The sequence below is a fragment of the Perissodus microlepis genome, chromosome 6 (genome assembly GCF_051167445.1).
Source record: "Perissodus microlepis isolate ML-2025 ecotype Zambia chromosome 6, ASM5116744v1, whole genome shotgun sequence".
NCBI classification, from domain to species: Eukaryota; Metazoa; Chordata; class Actinopteri; order Cichliformes; family Cichlidae; genus Perissodus; species Perissodus microlepis.
This window is the reverse complement of record NC_140466.1, coordinates 624,708-645,000: the sequence shown is the minus strand read 5'-3', so window position 1 is coordinate 645,000 and position 20,293 is coordinate 624,708. Positions and strand designations below refer to the sequence as shown.

General features: G+C 44.9%; 1 protein-coding gene across 4 annotated transcripts in view; it reads left to right on the top strand.

Annotated features, from left to right (window-relative positions):
* Positions 1–19,977, top strand: part of slc8a1a (solute carrier family 8 member 1a) — a 27,304-nt gene extending 7,327 nt beyond the window's left edge. Inside the window, exons 3-10 of one of the 4 annotated variants that reach the window (XM_084929780.1) lie at positions 5,568–5,674; positions 8,827–8,847; positions 8,978–9,031; positions 15,127–15,195; positions 15,612–15,739; positions 17,035–17,134; positions 17,262–17,528; positions 19,392–19,977. In XM_084929780.1, the coding sequence (XP_084785906.1) occupies positions 5,568–5,674; positions 8,827–8,847; positions 8,978–9,031; positions 15,127–15,195; positions 15,612–15,739; positions 17,035–17,134; positions 17,262–17,528; positions 19,392–19,768 (1,123 nt within the window). In that variant the 3' untranslated portion in view covers positions 19,769–19,977. Of the gene's footprint in view, positions 1–5,567; positions 5,675–5,921; positions 6,026–8,826; positions 8,848–8,977; positions 9,032–15,126; positions 15,196–15,611; positions 15,740–17,034; positions 17,135–17,261; positions 17,529–19,391 lie in introns of all 4 variants that reach the window. The other 3 variants (XM_084929781.1, XM_084929782.1, XM_084929783.1) reach the window with 3 other exon arrangements.
* Positions 19,978–20,293: the final 316 nt, after the last annotated feature.

Genomic DNA, 20,293 nt, shown 5'->3' with positions numbered 1-20,293 from the left:
CCACGGCGCGTCCTGTTTTAGGCTGCGTTCAGTCACCCGGGAGACAGATGGCTGCAGGCGGGTCGTTTATAGTCAGTTTATTAGGCGCACCGTCAGTCTGGCAGTGCGGTGCACGCCTCCCCCGTCAACACTGTGTGCTGCTCAGTTTGAAGGAAAGTCCTCCAGTGACAGAAGCAGGACAAGCTGCACAGCTTGCATCCATCAAAGCTGCAGCGAGTCAGGTACACAAACGCCTGCACGCTGCACGGCGGCGGTGAATGTGCTGGATGGCATTCAGTTTGACACGCAGCTGATGTAGTGATGTTGAAACAGCTGGTCAGTTCATCCAGGTGAAAGGCTGCTGCAGTCGTCCTGACCGGACAGCAGCGGTGTCGGGAACATTTGATGGTCTTATCCAAGTGATTCTTTTTCCCAGAGGCGGCGTCTGCTGTGCCTCAGGCGGACTGTCAGGTCATGTGATGGCGCCCAGAAAATCAGCCACTGTGTGCTTTGTGATTTATGTTACAGCGTGACTCGATGCGTGTCACACCCTGCAGGTGTCCCCTGGCTGTAAACAGCTGTCTGTGGGGACGTCGGTGTTTGCGCCTCAGCAGGTCACGTGTTTGTGAAGCTGCACCCTCGATGTTTTTGAGAGGGCGGAGCTCTGATTGGCCCTCCGACACGTGATTGATCTGGATCACCTTCTTCTAGGTGTCTGACAATCCAGTAAATGATGAGATATTAAACATATGAAACTCTTTCTGCAATGTGTCTGCTGTCCTGGCATCATTGCGCCGGTTTATAGTTTGTAGCCGTCACCGAGGCAGCCGTAGCATTTCCTGTGTCCGGTTTTTGTCAACGCGAGGAAGGAGCGATGACGGCTCCAGCAGAAGAGCAGAGACCGGGCCCTTCCTACTTTCCTTTCCTTCTTTCTTTCCTTCCCTGACTTCTTTCCTTTCCGTTTTATTTCTTTCCCTGTCGTGTCAAGGCTACATAAAGCATTACTTTTCTCACTGCCAAACTACATTATGACTCCACCCATGTCTCCAAATATGCTCACTTTGTGTCAAACGAATGTGTGACATCACCTCCTGATCAGTGTTGGTCAAGTTACTTGAAAAAAGTAATCAGTAACTAATTACTGATTACTTCCCCAAAAAAGTAATCCTGTTACTTTACTGATTACTTATTTTCAAAAGTAATTAATTACTTAGTTACTTAGTTACTTTTTAAAAACACGATTTACAACCTGAATAGGTGATAAAGCGATAGATCTTTCAGCCCAATTCTACTTTTTCTGCATAATCCATCACAAAATGTAATCAAATGGAAAAGTCTCTTTTTAAAACTTGTTTTATTAGTTTTAATCTTTTAACTTTATGCATCAAGCAAACATTTAATTATCTGCAACATTCTCTGACTGGAAGAAATGTGTTTAATATTTAAACCTATTTTCTGCACATTCCAGCACATAAAATAATTTTTTTTTGTGTTTACACTCAGTCTTTCAAATAGATGCAAGTAAAACACAGCAGAAAATAAATAAAGTCAAAGACTCAGCGGTCCTGTTGCTCTATTTTCACCTGTAAAGCAGGAGTGGGGTAGGCGGAGGTTTACCCTGGTGCAGGTGTGCCGCAGCGGTCAGTGGAAGAATCCGCGAGTTTCTCTGTGAGTTTCCCATTACGTCGTAGCTACTCGGTGCTTGTTTAGGGGTTTTTTTCGCTGTAAAAAGAAGTTTTCTTCCCACGCACAACGGACGCTAATGTTTTTGTCACTTTTTATGGAATCAAACTCAAAGTAAGGTCAGTACTTCCACGCTTTAAACGCTGCACGCTCATACTCTCTCCGCACTCGATATATGATCCATTGTTGATCTGCACACAGCTGTTGTCACGAACGTCGCACTCGCTTACGTCACTGTCATGAGACATTCTCGCAGAAAAATCACGGTTTTAGTAACGCAGTAACGCAGCGCTCCTACGGGAAAGTAACGGTAATCGAATTACCGTTTTTGCGATAGTAATCCCTTACTTTACTCGTTACCTGAAAAGGGCAGTAACGCGTTACTGCCCATCTCTGCTCCTGATTGGGTGGGCTCAGTGAAACTAGGCCTTCTGTCATTGGCCAGACTCTGATGTAATTATAAAACATAAAGTTTCAGTTAATTCACAGAAAAAGCTTTTTTCTCATTAAGGACGTTTGTGAAATAAATAAAAATCTGACGTTTGTGTCGTAGACGGCAAAACAACTTTCAGTGTTTTCTGTCACGTTGGTGCAGCGTGAATGAGCGTGGCAGGAAATGTATTCAAATACAGCCAACAATTTATGCCCTCCTTCACATTTTGCAAAGCCATCCAGGGGACCCGATTGTGGCCCCCGGGCTTTATGTTTGACAGCCCTGGTGTAAGGTGTCTGTCGCTGCCAGTCAAAGCAGTCTGCGACATCATGGCGGTGTGTGGTCGGATGCCAGATCAGTGAAAGTGTGATGATTTGAAACGTAACAGCTGCTGCAGGTGTGCACACCTGCATCCTGCATGGCAGCGGATCGCTGAGGGGGCTGCCTGCAGCTGCCTGTAGCTGCCTGCTGCACGGATGCTGGATGTTCGCTCGTGTTTCCATCTTTTCTCAGGCAGCTGGAGGTGTGGGGGATCTTCAGTGTGTCAGATGTCTTCTGTCTGCTGTGCGGAGCAGATAAACACCACGCTGCTCTCTTCCTTATTAGGCCAGCCCGCGTTCAGGCAGCAGCACCTCGTCCCTGCTCTTCGTCGCAGCATCAGCCCATAAAGCAGACACATCACTGCAGCTTGTTCCTGTCACGGCCGACGACGGGGGAGGTCGCTGCTGGCCGGCGGCCACGTCTGCAGACTCGGTGCACTTTTAATCTCGCTTCTCCTTCCTCCACAGAAACCCTCTGCAGTGATAAAAAGCTGACTTACGTAGAGTTTATATGTAATCTCTGATTTTTATAGAGGCAGTAAATCACACAGACCTCTGCAGCTCGGAGAGCATTTCCATTTGTAGCTCCTCGGTGCATTCACGCTCTGTCACTGCAACGAAGCAGCTTTCAAGATTTTACAACCCAGATGCACAAAACTCAGGATGCTTACTTTATTTACAATAAAACACAGACAACGAATCAAAGCTTTAAACTGACAACATTTTCCATTGTTAGAAAAATATGAGGTCATTTTGAATTTCATGGCAACGACTTTAAAACAATTCTGCAAAAAGAGAAACAGGTGAAGGAAGAGGACGCGCGATCACAGCATCAAACCAGAGAGGCAGAGGGTCGCCGACCTGCGAACACTCCCAGAAGTCAGCGTCTGTGAGCAGCTCAGTGCTGCTCCACACATACAAGTTACAGCTCCAAAGCTCCTTTAAAACTGATCTGAGGTCAGACCCAACCAAACATCAGGTCAAAGCCTGCAGCTCTGATGGGGGCGTGTCAGTGCCTGTGCACCTCATGATGGAGCAAGACGATGCTAAACCCGCAGTTTAGATTTGCTGTCCTGCTTTAAAACTGATCTCAGAACAGCTCATTTTGTCAGCTTTAACGTGTGACGTGTTTCTGTGTTTGATAAAATGAGAGTTTATGAGATTCTGTTTTCAGTCCTGTTTACACAGAGACCTCACATTTAGACAGTTAATATCTGAGGACGGCTGAGGCTGAGGACGCGCCGTGGACGTCCGAGTCTCTGCGCGTTCTTTGGTTTAAGGCAAAGCTGTGAGTGTGGTTGTAGCTTCACGGCAGAGAGTCTTGGCCGGGCGGGTTCAGTTAGTGCAGAAACACCTGCAGTGTCCACGTTTGTCCTGTCCTTTCCTGTCCTTTCCTGTCCAGCTGTCCTTCCAGCTGTTTCCTTCTGATGGGACTTTTTAGAGTCTTGTGTTCCTGCTATAGGGGAACACAAGGTGCTCCTCTGGTGCTGTGAGATTTACCTCCGCCTGAGAGTCACCTGGGCACTCCTTCCACGGTAACATGGTCGATCTGTAACCAGCACTAAATATACTCGAGGTGGAAACAAACAGACGAGTATTAAAATGAGCAGCAGTAACTGTAATCTGCATTATCAGGTTCTTTAAAGATGACTTAGAAGATGAAGTTAAATAATAATGAATCGGCACAAAGTGAGATCTAAGTCATCCTCGCTGATCCCAAACAACCTTCTGTTTTTGCAGAAGACGGAAGATTTTGTGGAATAAGTTTGATGATGTCTGTGAAGGTTCTCAGTCATCCAGGTCATCGTAGTCAAAGGAGCTTGCAAAGAAAAGCGTCTGGACTTCTTTAAGTTACTTGAAGACGTTTCACCTCTCATCCGAGAAGCTTCTTCAGTTCTAAGGTCAAATGGTGGAGAGTCCCAGATATAAACCTAGTGGGAGTTTCCCCCCCACAGAGGGACAAAAGGACCCCCTGATGATCCTCTAATCGCCTGAGCCAAGGTGTGAAACTGGGTGTGGGTCCCAATCAGCCAGAGTTTCGGGTGTGTTCATTGTGAAACCTGGCCCCACCTTATCATGCGAATTCCTGAGGTCAGATGGCCCAGGATGTGAGTGGGCGTTAAGGCGTTAAGGGCGTTTGAGATCCCTTCCCAGACGCCTTAACGCCCACTCACATCCTGGGCCATCTGACCTCAGGAATTCGCATGATAAGGTGGGGCCAGGTTTCACAATGAACACACCTGAAACCCTGGCTGATTGGGACCCACACCCAGTTTCACACCTTGGCTCAGGCGATTAGAGGATCATCAGGGGGTCCTTTTGTCCCTCTGTGGGGGGGAAACTCCCACTGGGTTTATATCTGGGACTCTCCACCATTTGACCTTAGAACTGAAGAAGCTTCTCGGATGAGAGGTGAAACGTCTTCAAGTAACTTAAAGAAGTCCAGACGCTTTTCTTTGCAAGTTTGATGATGATTTACACTTTACTGGTTTTAAATCAGCTCTTTTGTCTGTGAGTTCTTTGGTTCTTTTATTGCTTTTATTTTATTTACAGATTCTTTGGATGAATAAAACTGAAACTCAAACACCCACAAAGCTGAAAGTTTCCTGAAACTGTGACACCAAACAAACCGTGTCCTTGGATCACTGAGAAAGCCCCAAAGCATCAATCTGCTCACATTAAATAAACATGGGAGTGGATGCAGTTTCCATTCACACACACACACACGGCCTGCTGTAGCCTCCAGCTCCGCCTCCAACACCGAACAAACAAACTGTGTCATCATGAGATCTCCTCGCCGTCCTCTCGTCTTCTCTGTGTTTCACATGAAATTCAGAAATGACTGGCTCTCTTCTGTGCGTCCTCACACTCCTAACTCTGCTGCCTCACCTGAACAATTCAGATTTGATTTCCTGGAGTCATAAATATTAAATATAGTACTGGGATGGCCTGGTTTAGGGTTGGAGCTCAGAGAGCTGCACACATAAAGTTCGTACGAAGCGGTGCTGGCGAACAGAAACACGAGGTCACACGGTGTGTGTAAATGTCGGCGGCGTCTCCCTCTGCCCGCTGTGTTTCTCCTTTTGTCGTGTCTCGGGCTTCTGCACGCTTCTCCTTCTGCAAACTCTCTTTCCGGCTTTTCTCTGTTTCAGCAAAACCATTCGGATAAATATAATTGATGACGAAGAGTACGAGAAGAACAAGAACTTCTTCCTGGAGATCGGAGAGCCTCGGCTGCTGGAGATGAGTGAGAGGAAAGGTGGGGGGGTGTCGCCTTCCTGTACCCTGACCCCTTCTATATCACTGATAACCTTTGACCTCAGTCAGCCCTGTTGATGTGGTGTTTAATGTCATAACGAGTGCGGGAAAGTTTGAGTTGAGCTCATCCTTTAATAATCTGAGCTAATCATGTTTTTGTATCCCAGCAGGCAGACAAGGTGTCTGTGTTTGTGTGTGTGTGTGAACTAATGCATGACCCTTGACCTCTGACCCCCCTCCCCCCACAGGAAGATCATAGCCATTAAAATAATCGATCACGAGGAGTATGATAAGAATGCCAGCTTCTACGTAGAGCTGCAGGAGCCGTACTGGAACAGGAGGAGATGGACAGGTGTGGACGGGCACCTTAACCTCTGACGACCTCTGACCTGTCCTCCTTTGCCTGTCTTTGTGGAGTTTGTCTTTGCTGCTGTCACTCCTTTGCCCTCAGCTGGCGTCCTATTGGTCCAGACTGAATTATCAGTGCTGAGAGGTGCTAGGACAGTTTGAGTCAACTTTATCGATATATAAGGCAACAACAAAATCAACGCGTTGATTCTTTTCTCTGGGTTCATAGAAATCTTCACACAGTATTGTTGCCGTTCACTCAGACGTTTATGGCAAACACCCGGTGTCGCTTTTTCTTCTCGTCGGGTTTGTGATGTGAAGGCACGTGTAATCAGGTCACCTGTGGCGTTTAACAGCTCTTGGATGGCCCCACCCCTCAGAACCTGAGCCTGGTTCTGCCGGAGGTTTCTTCCTGTTAAAAGGGAGTTTTTCCTTCCCACTGTCGCCAAAGTGCTGGTCATAGGGGGTCATATGATTGTTGGGTTTTCATTGCAGGGTCTTTAACTTGAGGCGACTGCTGTGGCGGTTTGTGATTTTTAAATAAACTCATTTGGACTGAATTGAATAACATGAACAAATAATGGAAAGAATTTTCATGTGATTAAATTGCTTTATTTTAGCATTATGCAATGCTGTTACTATAACTTAATGGAGTTGGATCAACTTATTTACTGCAGTTGAGTCTTAGGCTACGTTCACTCTGCAGGTCTTGATGCTCAATTCAGATTTTTTGATCAAATCCGATTGTTTTGTCTGCTCGTTCACACTACAAATAAAATGCAACAGCAAACGCGCTCTAGTGTGAACGCTCAAAGCGGCCGCATGCGCAAAAGAAGACGTCACACACAACGCGCTCTGTTTAGACCCAGAGCAACAGTGTTGTTTGACTGATGGCCTTAATATAAAGACTTCGGACTTTACGTTTCCCAATTTTTGCTTTAAGTTATTTTGTTATTTACATAATAATGTAAATAACCTAATAATGATCCTTATTGCTGTTTTAGAGGAGCGGTGCTTCAAAGGATAGCTGCAGATTATACAGTACAAATAAAATGTTCACGTTTCTCCAACGTTGTCTTCCCAACAGTTTCACTGACATCTACACCGGATGGCCAGGAAGCGTTCACGATGTCTTCTCCGGCGCTGATAATTGGCGTCTGTCTTGTGTCAGTGACGTAAAAGACGGATTTAATGCGACATGACCATCAAACAGCAGTCGCTTTCTGAAACATCAGATATGTATCGGATTCAGCACCACATACGAAAGTGACCCAGATCGGATTTGAAAATATCGGATTTGTGCCGTTCACGCTGTCACACCATGATCGGATAGATGGTCGCAGAGGGTCAAAAAAATCAGATTTGATGCGCTTTCGCCTGCAGTGTGAACGCAGCCTAACTTAATTTATTTAAGTTGATCCAACCCATGAAAATGATGTTAGTCTGAAAAAAATGCCTAATGCTGATAGAAAGCCATTTATTAATGTGGAAATCCTTTTCATTAAGTTCATTTAAAGACTTAATTTTTAGAGTGTTCAACAAATTCTAGACCAGGGGTGTCCAACTCCAGGCCTCGAGGGCTGGTGTCCTGCTGGTTTTAGATGTGTCCTTGATCCAACACAACTGACCTAAATGGCTAAATGACCTCATCAACATGTCGTGAAGTTCTCCAGAGGCCTGGTAATGAACTAATCATGTGATTCAGGTGTGAAGACCCAGGGTGAGATCTAAAACCTGCAGGACACCGGCCCTCGAGACCTGGAGTTGCCCGCCCCTGGTCTAGAGTCTGGTTAACGTAAAAACACTTTTACCATGGTTACCGGGGCCTATCCGGACGTGATAGGGCGAGAGGCGGGGCAAACCCTGGATAGGTCACCATTCTGTCGCAGGGCTAACACAGAGACACAGACAACCATTTGCACTCACAGGTAATTTAGAAACACCAACTAACCTAACTTTTCAATTGTGGGAGGAAGTCAGAGTACCCACTGCAAACTCGGCCAGATTGTGGATTTGACCACAGGACCTTCTTGCTGTGAGGCAACAGTGGTAACCGCTGTGCCACTGAGCTGTCAATCCAGGCTTAAAAACAGCAGGAAGGTTCTGATCACAAGGCTCGATACACAACTTTCTGCACGTTTTTGTCTCTGACAGGTTAAACCACAATAAAGAGCGATAGCATACACGTGGTGTGTGTGGTCGTCTGCCTCTTATAACTCCAGTGATTTTCCTGTGGTCTCAAATCTTGTGTAATTATGGTCACCACAGAAACAGGAAGTTATTTTGTTCAGATTACCAGTTTGAATCTTTTAAACGTAACAACCGCCCACTTTCATTTGCTTGAGTGTACTGAGGCAGCCTGGGTGTTTCACTGGGTTTTCAGGTGGTTTTTGTGGAGTTTGTGTCTTCGCCCAGTTCGCCTCACTAGAACATGCTAGTTCGTCTTATCTTAGTCCCGGAGAAGCTAGGAGAGAGATTCTCGCTTCCTTGTTGGTCCAGGTGTGGACAGATGCAGATGTGTCCGGTCGAGCTGTGATGCTGGCAGGTTGGGGAGGACGGGTCAGGTCCATTCAGGCTGGACTCTCATATGAAACCTGCACGTGTCCGTGTTAATCGCACACTTTAAATTTGTGTTAGATGTAACAGTAACCTAACAGCTGACCACCGCTCGAACCGCCGTTGGCGTCACGTTTGTCACGCGTTAGTTCAGCAGCATGAAGTCCAGATTGAGGACAGGTGTGTCAAACAGAGACCTTCTGATGTCACTTCTGCTTCATGTCTCTCTCGTCTCTTTCTTCTCTTCAGCTGTGTTGCTTCAGGAAGTCGGTAAGCCGCTTTCTTTGTCCCCTTCCTGTCTGCAAACCGTTTATGTGTGTCGCTTTCATGATTTCTAAGAATTGCCACAAAACCAAACGACTAACTCTGACTTCCTGTTTCGTACTTGCTGTCCTTTCAGGTGGATTCGTTAAGACAGGTAGGAGAAACCCAGCAGTGAGACGATATCTGACATGTGAGCATTCACTGTATGTGTGTGTTAATTTGTGCTTTTTGTGACTTTTTGATAGACAAACAGCTGTATGGTAAGACACCTGTCAGTGGTGTAAATGTTGGCTTTCAAAGTGTGTCAACACTTAAAGCAACGTGTACGATGGTAGCGGCGTCTTGTAAGCTCTTCACGTGACTCTCATTTATCACCTTTAAGCGTCGGGCGCCTGAGATGAAGCCCCGAATCTCAGATTTAGACGCTTAAAGCCAAACTTGAGCAAACAGACCAAAGCCCGCTCCCGCTGCTCCACCAGGCCCGAGAAGCGTTTGTGTTTCACTGTGGTCACCAACGTGCGACGGGTGATTGGCATATCCCGCGTAGAGCTGGTCATGTGACTGCATGCGTCCTGAACGCCGCCACAGAGTGGACCTAGCTACAGTGGCTTGCAAAAGTATTCGGCCCCCTTGAACTTTTCCACATTTTGTCACATTACAGCCACGAACATGAATCCATGTTATTGGAATTCCACGTGAAAGACCAACACAAAGTGGTGCACACGTGAGAAGTGGAACGAAAATCATACATGACTCCAAACATTTTTTACAAATGAATAACTGCAAAGTGGCTTCAGAATTGGAGTCCATCTTTTACGTACAGGCTATGCTCAGCATTTGAAATGCCCTGACCCGTTCTGTGCGTCATCGTGATCACAGATGAAACAGCACCAGCGCACCTCTTGTTATGTTTTCTTTCAGGGCATCACGCAGGGGAAGAAGCTCAGGGTAATTTAAACATGGCGTCCATCGGCACGCTGCAACACCATCGTTCCTGTTGTTTCGCCGAGCCACAGAGCGTCTCAACTTTAATGAAGTTGGTGGAAATAGAAGAGAAATTATAGTAAATAACATTTTAGTCAAACACATCAGCGAGTATTTAAAAAATCATCATCCCAAAGCAGCTGGAAGAGCAGGTGTGACTGTCAGGCCGGCTGTTTCCAGACTTCCGGCTGAGCGTGAGACATGCTCTCAGTGCAGAACGAGCAGTTTCCTGATGCAAAGCGATGTTTTGGTCCAATCACAAGCTTTCCCTGAACCTAACCATGCAGGTTTTTAGTTCCTGAAGCTAATGAGTGAGGGATAACAGGAGAAACCAGATGTCAGGACTTATCTTTCACATAAGGATTAGACACAGGCAGCGTCAGACACAGTGGGATGAGAGGCCAATGGCTGTTTGCTAAATGAGAGCCTGTCTTTGGTATTGTGTCCTAGCTGAGACATAATACAGATGAAAACATCTGGAAAGACATTCATTCAGTTCTGTGAAGGAGTGACCTCCGTGGTTCCTGCAGGAACGATCCCATTCAGCTTTCCCTTAAACAGTGATCCTCTCTGGGGTCATTTACACTCATCCGCCTCAAACTCCCAGAGTTCATTTCACCATCCAATCGCCAAGCTTGAAATTCTGTGACGTGAGCTTCCGACAACTTCAGGCTCCGTCTCTGTGTCAGTCTGAACCATCAGCTGCTTCTCCAAGGCAGCGATGACAGACGTTTAAAGAAGGACTTAAACCTGGGAGATGATGGGAAACCTGCAGGAAACGGCGGCTTCACACCTCACCACTTTGACAACACGTGTGTTCCTCACAGCTTGTGATTGGCAGAAATTTCTCTAAGATCCATTAACCTTTGATCAAACGCTTCCCCGAGGAACCTTCAGAGTGTCCAACATGAAATCTGAGCAGAAACTGTCTCAGACTTGCTCACAGCAAAACCTGGCCTTCGAATTTCTAACTACTGTAGTTACTTCTAGTTACTGTAACAACCCAAAAACCTCGCTGCCATTAACTAACCTTATGACTCCGCCCTCTTATCTAAATATGGTCACACAAAAACCAATCAGGCGGCCATCAGGTGGACGCCTCAGATCAGCGGCTGATGCTGATGTCACCATTTCTACAGTGTACAGACAACACGTGATCTTTAGAGCCTGTTATTGTGTCAAAAAATCACCTGTTTTGAGCCAATCAGTGAAGAGAAGACTCTTTCTTGACTAGGAAACATCTGGAGGTTTCCGGAAGCCTTAAAATTGTGAGACAAAGAAGGTTATTTCTAACCAAACTGAGCATGCTCAGATACGCACAAACAGGTCCTCAGCGCTCTGAGATGCTGAACCGTCAGCGTGATCATTAATGTGAATGTTTGAAGGTAAGACCTTCAGAATAAAAGAGAGGGATCATTTAATCAGACTCTCTGCAGGTTCTCACAAACGTTTACTAAAAAAGTCTTAAACAGCATTAAATTAAATCTCAGACTCAATTCAATTTTATTTATATAGCGCCAAATCACAACAAAAGTCGCCTCAAGGCGCTTCATAGATACAGAGAAAAACCCAACAATCATATGACCCCCTATGAGCAGCACTTGTGGGAAGGAAAAACTCCCTTTTAACAGGAAGAAACCTCCAGCAGAACCAGGCTCAGGGAGGTCATTTTATTACTGTTATTATTATTTCAGTTCAGAGAGCAGCACAGCTCATCAATATTTTAAAAACATCAAATAATACTGCCGTCAGCAGACAGGATTTGTTTTCACTCCTCGCTGCTTCCTGTTAGCGTCACATGACCTCTGTAACTGTCCGTTAGTCTAACGCTCAACCTTCCACCTGAATGCCCACCTGAGGAGGAGCTGCAGGTGTGAGCGTCAGTGTTCTGCTCGTGTAAGCAGAGTGGGTGTAACCCCGCCCCCCCGGCATGTGCTGACGGTGAAGCACACCCTTTATATTGCTCAGCACAGCCAGCCCAGGCGAACACTGCTACGATGCTAGCCCCGTGGTACGATCATAGACTGTGTACAAAAGAAGTAAGCCTGTCACTGTTCACGTGCTCACAGCTGCAAAATGCTGTTTGTGGACCGAGCGCACAGTTACCATCAGTGTTGGTCAAGTTACTTGAAAAAAGTAATCAGTAACTAATTACTGATTACTTCCCCAAAAAAGTAATCCCGTTACTCTACTGATTACTTATTTTCAAAAGTAATTAATTACTTAGTTACTTAGTTACTTTTTAAAAACACGATTTACAACCTGAATAGGTGATAAAGTGATAGATCTTTCAGCCCAATTCTACTTTTTCTACAATCCATCATACAAAATGTAATCAAATGGAAAAGTCTCTTTTTAAAACTTATTTTATTAGTTTTAATCTTTTAACTTTATGCATCAAGCAAACATTTAATTATCTGCAACATTCTCTGACTGGAAGAAATGTGTTTAATATTTAAACCTATTTTCTGCACATTCCAGCACATAAAATAAAATATTTTTTGTGTTTACACTCAGTCTTTCAAATAGATGCAAGTAAAACACAGCAGAAAATAAATAAAATCAAAGACTAGCGGTCCTGTTGCTCTATTTTCACCTGTAAAGCAGGAGCAGGGTAGGCGGAGGTTTACCCTGGTGCAGGTGTGCCGCAGCGGTCAGTGGAAGAATCCGCGAGTTTCTCTGTGAGTTTCCCATTACGTGGTAGCTACTCGGTGCTTGCTCTGAAGTTTAGGGTTTTTTTCGCTGTAAAAAGAAGTTTTCTTCCCACGCACAACGGACGCTAATGTTTTTGTCACTTTTTATGGAATCAAACTCAAAGTAAGGTCAGTACTTCCACGCTTTAAACGCTGCACGCTCATACTCTCTCCGCACTCGATATATGATCCATTGTTGATCTGCACACAGCTGTTGTCACGAACGTGGCACTCGCTTACGTCACTGTCATGAGACATTCTCGCAAAAAAAATCACGGTTTTAGTAACGCAGTAACGCAGCGTTCCTACGGGAAAGTAACGGTAATCTAATTACCGTTTTTGCAATAGTAATCCCTTACTTTACTCATTACTTGAAAAAAGTAATCGGATTACAGTAACGCGTTACAAGTAATGTAACAAGTAACGCGTTACTGCCCATCTCTGGTTACCATCCAGTAAAATTAAGTCTCCACATCTCCCACATGAGCCGAGGTAAAGAGACATCAAGCTAACCTTTTAACTAACCTGCACTGGTTGAATGATAACTAACCTTCGTTAATGAAAAGCATCACAGGAACATAAATCCAGATTGAACAGCAAACACACACATTTCATCCCGATTTTTAAGGTCTATCACTAAACAAAAACACCTCTGACATTTCACCAGTGTTGGGACTAACACGTTATTAAGTAACGCGTTACAGTAACTACGTTATTATTGTGGTAACGAGTACGGTAACTAGTTATTATGCCAAAACCGGGAACGCGTTACTCGTTACTGGTATTTAGATAGGCTCTTTATTCGTTACTTCGTGTGGTGGCTATCGCGGAGCTTCCACAGATTCAATAACATTAGCAAGTGGTGGAAGCCAGCAGGTGGATGAGGGAAAGGGAGGCAAGAGGAGAGACCCGAAGCGGCCGCCTGTCCGAGTGTCAGGTGAACTGAACTTCAGGTAAGAAGTTATGACCTGCAGTCCATCTGGGTCAGATATGAACCAAGTTTAGGTGGAGTTTATTTTTGTTGTGCTGACTTTTTCGTACTGCGTGCTAGCTAGCATGACGGGGTTTCTATACAGCTGGGTGGGTGCTATGTTACTGACGTTGAACTTTATTTTGTTCATACGGTTAATTATTAGAGTTGCCAACCGTCCCGTAAAAAACGGAATCGTCTCGTATTCAGAGAAAATATTACGCGTTTCGTATTGAGGTGAAAAGGAACAGTTTGTCCCGGACTTCAGCTACAATGAAAAAGACACAAAGCTGGAGTTATTCTGTGTTTACGCTGCACAGCTGCCTCTTCTCCTCTCATTCTCTCACCCTCCCTCTCCTGTTTCTACTTCAATCATGAAACTGATCAATGATCAGCTGATCAGCTTTTCTCTCTTGTTTATTTATCGCCCACTTTGCGCCAGAAAGAGGAAACCAGCGGATGTCGCGCTAAACAACAGCAGCACTTTTAAGCTTGATCAGCTGTTGTTAGAATTTATTTAATATTAATTTCTAGTATCAGCTGATGTTTGCTGGAGCCACAGCTGTAAAGCTGCTGGTCATGATGTCGGTTTGGATATGTGATGAGAGGGAATCATGAAGATGAAACCAGGAGATGTCCTTACTGAATCATCAGAGCTGTGAAGGAGAAACAGGTTTACCTTTTAGGTGACATGAATGAGTTGAAGGGAAGTTATGAACTGTTTCTGAGAGATAAATAACACCAGGATCCTTTTTTTACTTAGCTGACAGCTGGTAACTGTGCAGGGGCGGGTCTAGCAAAGTGTTGCCAGGGGTCCATGTAGGGCATTAAAAGGGAAAGGGGGGCACAAGGAAATACTTTCTTATTCTCATTTAAAATGTCTCACTTTAAAAAAAATAATTATCTGAGTCTTGCAACAAACAATTGATAGATTGATACATATATACCATCAGAACCGTGTACATCACTGTCACAACAGTGTTTATTTTCATTCAAAGGCTTTATGATTTTTCCTATAATGGTGGGCCGGTCTCTAGTCAAAATGCCCGGGATGATTTTTTTGTCCCAGTCCAGCTCTGTATGCAGCTCATCTGCAGTCTGGTGTTACCTACATCTTCCTATTCAGAAGGCAGAATTTCCGAGTTCTGAGTACAATCGAAAGCACCACGACTGCAGTTTTTGTGTTGGATGTAAAAAGCAGGCTAGGATAGAATCAGGTGTGGGATTTCTCTCGTGGAAATGTGCACATTATTTTTTCCTTTCTATTGGTAGGTGGCACAGTGCACTTGTGGCAAGTAAGCAAGCTAGAAGACTGGCAGTCTGGCTGGGTATCCAGTTACGGAAGCAACACATTAACAAGAGAATTCTGAGTAAAACCAAAGTTACTTTCCCTAGTAACTAGTTACTCTGAAAGTAACGAGTAACTTGAAGTAACTGAGTTACTTTTGATAGAAGTAACTAGTAATGTAACTAAGTTACTAATTTAAAGTAACTTACCCAACACTGCATTTCACAGACTTACAGATTCTGTCCCTCTGAACAGACGCACATTAAACACACAAGCCGTCAGCTTGGTGCTGGATACAGGCTGTGATGATTCAGCCGTGTTCTGGTTTCAGTTTCTGTTCACCTGTTCAGGCAGAGACATCTACAGGAAGGTCCAGGGACGAGAGCACCCCGTCCCCTCCAACATCATCAGCATCGCAGGTTTGCCCATCATCTATCTTTGACTGTGCTAACATTTACCACAGTGTCAAACGAACCATTATGATCATTTATTTTTGTAGCTCTGATCAGGACAGGCAACGCTCATATGTACACGGGTATCAATGAGAGCTGAGCTTTGAGAAAACTTGTGTTACTGATTGTGGGCTTTTGACTGGCCAACATTTCTTCACTGTCAGGGTTTAGACGTCTTCTTGGGAAATCTTTAGTGAGAACTGAGAGCAATTCAACCATCTCTCTCAAAAAACGACTCAACCCCATTAGAAATAAAGTGACAGATATTGGCTTCTGTATCAAAAATAGGCATATTTATAAATAGCTGCTCTCTCACATAATAAGGTAAATGAATCTTAATATTTTTATTGACTCTACAACCTAATGTTTCCTCTCTGATTCAGAGGACGGGGCTGAGGAGCCTTTGACAAAGAAAGAAGAAGAAGAGCGGAGGATTGCAGAGATGGGCAGGCCAATGCTGGGCGAACACGTCAAACTGGAGGTGATCATCGAGGAGTCATATGAGTTCAAGGTAGGAGACGTTTCTCTTGGGTTAGTGTGAAATATGTAAGCCCCTTTCAGACGAAACTGTTCTGAGGAGCTCTGATGGCCACTATGCATCAGAGAGCACCAAGAGATCAACCAGGACTTTGTTGTTTGTACCACCAACAAAACAACAAAATCCTCAAATGTTCAGCGCTAACTGTTTTTAACATAACTAATTGAAAGAGAGTACCATGACCCCAAAAACTGAATTCTAGGGACTTTCCCACATAGTTCCTGCAATGTGGGCACACATAAAAAAAGGAGACTTCCTCTAACAGTGATTAGAAAAAGGTCCTTTAGTCTGAACTAGCCTGACGAGTCGGATCTAAAGGACACTCCAAAACTCTCTGATGGATTAACGGATAGTTCAGAAATCCACCTGCCAACATCAAGGAAGTCCAATCCCTACACTGTCTTTACATTTTATACATCGCTCCTACCACATAGCATGTTGGACTGTGACCTGACAGACTAGTATGTTGACTTTGTTCCCTTTGAATCGAGTTGAGCTGATGGCTTTACCTTCAGAGTTACTGAACGGACATTTAGTTGCATCATTAAACCAGGAGGAACGTGAATAGCTGGAGCATCTGCTACAGGCATTTATGTAGGACATCATCAGTATGTCCTACATAAATGGCTAAATGGTCAAATGCATATAAGAGATTTTCTTTGAAACCTAATGGCCTCTGGTTTGTGAAGCTATACTTGTTAAGCTTAAGGTTCTGCACCCTGATCCGACACTGTTCACCTGCAACATTGTAGTGGTGAGTCAGCAAAACGAAGACTTCTTCTTGATGTCTGCTTGAAGCGTCTTTAGGCCCTTAAAGGCAGAATATGCTGCCTTGACCGCTGAACAGTGGAGAAACATTCAGAGCTGGAGTTTTATGTAAGATGCAGATGTTCACCACATTCAGACTGGTCTATAAACAGTCCTTAGCCTGAAAGAGTCTGTAATAGAAAGGCACAAGTCGGACTGAGCCTGAAATGATCACGATGGGGTCTGGGTCCTGCTTCCTGTCCGCTCTTCCCTTGCATCATGCTCACAGAAACTGAAGAATTTCCGATAGTGAGAGAACATCTGAAGCAGGCTTTCATCAGCTATCTTCTACACGTCAGGCAGGGCGACTGTTTCAGACTGAACTTCAGATACTGTCATCGTCTGAAATGAACGCTGAGAATTCAGCATCAGATAGAAAAAGCTAAAGTGAGGTGGCTGATTTTCAAAATGGTCAGTAGGGCAGTGAAGGTGACATTAGATGTTTCCTGGATGTGTTTCAGAGTACAGTAGATAAACTCATTAAGAAGACCAACCTGGCTCTGCTGATTGGGACCAACAGCTGGAGGGAGCAGTTTGTGGAGGCCATCACGGTCAGCTCAGGTATGAACTAACTCTAACTGTCCTTCTTCAGGTATGAAAACCAACATTAATATGAGCCCTGATTAAGGGCTATCAGTCTGTACCCAAACCAAGCTTTAAAACTGATTCCTGGCTCTGCTCTCCTCAGGCGATGATGATGAATGTGGAGAGGAGAAGCTGCCCTCTTGTTTTGACTACGTCATGCATTTCCTCACCATCTTTTGGAAGCTTCTGTTCGCCTTTGTTCCTCCTACAGACTACTGGAATGGTTGGGCCTGTTTTGTTGTCTCCATCACTGTCATAGGCATGTTGACGGCAGTGATCGGAGACCTGGCGTCGCATTTCGGCTGCACCGTGGGCCTCAAAGACTCAGTCACCGCTGTGGTGTTCGTCGCTTTGGGCACTTCTGTACCAGGTCTAACACAAACATCTCGTTTTCTTTACTAGGACTTTCAGTCCTTCAGATTTTGTCCAAGGCAAATCCTAATAAAAACATTACAACAAACAAACAACAGGAGCACATTAAATCAGAACTATCTGTATGAAAACCCAAAAGGTTCTGATTCTGTTCATCTGGACGTTTTCAGTGAGAGAAACGTTTCATCATCATCCAGGTGACTCCTTCAGTCTCAGGTTTCCAATCTTATCAACAGTACATTTGCATAATGACTGAAACCAGCCCACTGAAGGAACAATGGGCTGGGAGGTCAGTTCCTTAATCTTAATTATGCAAATTCTCATGACCATTGATCAACAACCACTGATCAAAGCCCACAGATCAATAACCATTAGTCCCATTCACAGAGAGTTGGGGAATGGCTACAATCACAGCTTTGTAAGATGGTGACAGATGTACCCTTAGGCCCCTCCTCCATTCAGAGATGGTCTTTCCCTCCTTGACTCCTCCTTCAAACCAGCGTTCCTCCCTGTCCAGGATGTTACATCCTCATCATTGAAATAGTGTCCACTGGCCTGTAGGTGTGAATAGACTGCAGAGTCCTGGCCTGACGAGGTGGCTCTTCTGTGTTGTAGCCAGAGGTTGTTTGGTTTCCCCGATGTATAAATCCTGCCAATCCTCCTGCACTTAACAGCGTACACTATGTTACTCTGTTTGTGTCGGGGGACCCGATCCTTGGGGTGGACCAGTTTTTGGCGCAGTGTGTTTTAGGGTTTAAAAGCCACAGAGACACGGTGTTTAGAAAAAATGCGTCTCAGCTGCTCCGATGCTCCTGACACGTACGGGATCACTACAGGTTTTCACTTGGGCAGCGGTTGTCCTTCTCTCCTGGATCGGCTGGAGCTTTCTTCAGGAGCCTTCCCAGCTTTGACAAAAGTCCAGCTGGGATAGCCACATTGACTCAGGGCCTTCTTGATGCTCTTCTGCCTCCCTGGCTGCTGTGTCAGTGGGGATGGTGTTCGCTCTGTGTTGTAGCGTCCTGATGACGCCCAGTTTGTGCTCCAGTGGATGATGAGAGTCAAACCTTAGATACTGATCCGTAAGTGTAGGTTTACGGTACACGTCAGCTTTTAGATGTCCCCCATTACTGATGGAAATCTCACAGTCTAAGAAGGATAACCTGCCACTTTTCATATCCTCCCTGGTGAATTTGATGTGTCGGTCCACTGAGTTAATGTGATCCGTGAATTGTGGAACGTCCTGAGATTTGATTTTCACCCAGGTGTCATCCACATACCTGTGTTCCAGGGTAGGATAGCAAAGCCCTCTTTTCCACTTCTTCCATGTACAAATTGGCCACAATGGGTGAAACTGGGGAGCCCATGGCACACCCATGTTTCTGCCTGTAGAACTGACCCTTGTATGTGAAGTAGGTGGAATGAAGACACAGTTCAAACACACTTGGTGGATGCTGAGAGTGGTCCTGTTGCTGAGGTTGGGGGTCATCCAGTAATCTCTTACGGACTACCTCCAACGCATCTGTGACTGGGATGCAAGTGAAGAGAGATGTAACGTCGTACGAGACCATGGTTTCATCTGCCTCCATGATGACATCTCTCAACTTCTCAACAAAATCCAGGGTGTTCTGGATGTGGTGTTCAGAGCTGCAGGGTTGAAGGTCAAAGCCAGAAACTTAGAGATGTTATAGGTGACTGAGTTGATCATACAGACAATTGGTCTTAAAGGCATAGCCCTTTATGTATCTTCCGTACAGCCAGATGAACAGAATTAATTTTGGGGAATTTCTTTAACTGGATGATTGAGCATGCATCAAGCCCTTTTTATCTCAAACATATCTTCTCTCCACTTTCTCATCATCAGACACCTTTGCCAGTAAGGTGGCAGCCATTCAGGACCAATATGCCGATGCCTCCATTGGAAATGTGACGGGGAGCAACGCCGTCAATGTCTTCCTAGGTATTGGTGTGGCCTGGTCAATCGCTGCTGTCTACCACTACACCCAAGGTCAGGAGTTCAAGGTCAGCCCTGGCACACTGGCCTTCTCTGTCACACTCTTCACCATCTTCGCCTTTATCTGCATTGCTGTGCTCATCTACCGCCGCCGACCGGAGATTGGCGGGGAGCTAGGTGGACCCCGTATCCCAAAGATCCTCACCACTTGCTTGTTCTTCAGCCTGTGGTTAATGTACATCGTCTTCTCCTCCCTGGAAGCCTACTGCCATGTAAAGGGCTTCTAACAGTGCCACTCCAGACCCTCTTCAGGACTTTTCTGTTGGATTCTAGGTTGCTGCATATACCAGTGGGCTATTGTCAAACATTTGCTGCATATCTAAAGGTTATAAGAGGGATTGACCTGAATGGATTTGCTGTAGTTCAGTTCACATTCTTCACAATCATGAACAGGGACAGAGCACATAAAACAAAATAAAATACATTTTAAAAAACATCTTGAATGGGTTGGGGTTACAATCATGCTGGGTGGCTTTTTTAAGGGTTTGAATAAAATCTAGTGACTTAGCAGTTTCTATAATTTGTTACTTGTCTGAAAGTTTAGATTGATGAACATTTCAACAGGTTTCTAACAAGTTTTGTTTGTTCTTTTTTCACCAATCTCTGAATATCGGAGTTCTTTAAGGTTCTACTAAAGGTACAGAAGTTTCTCATGTGACGCCATGTGCACATTGCTCGAGAGCTGTCTGCCATATTAGACGTGATACAACCACTGGTTGCTGTGGGAAAATGTCTATTTCCTGACTGATTTG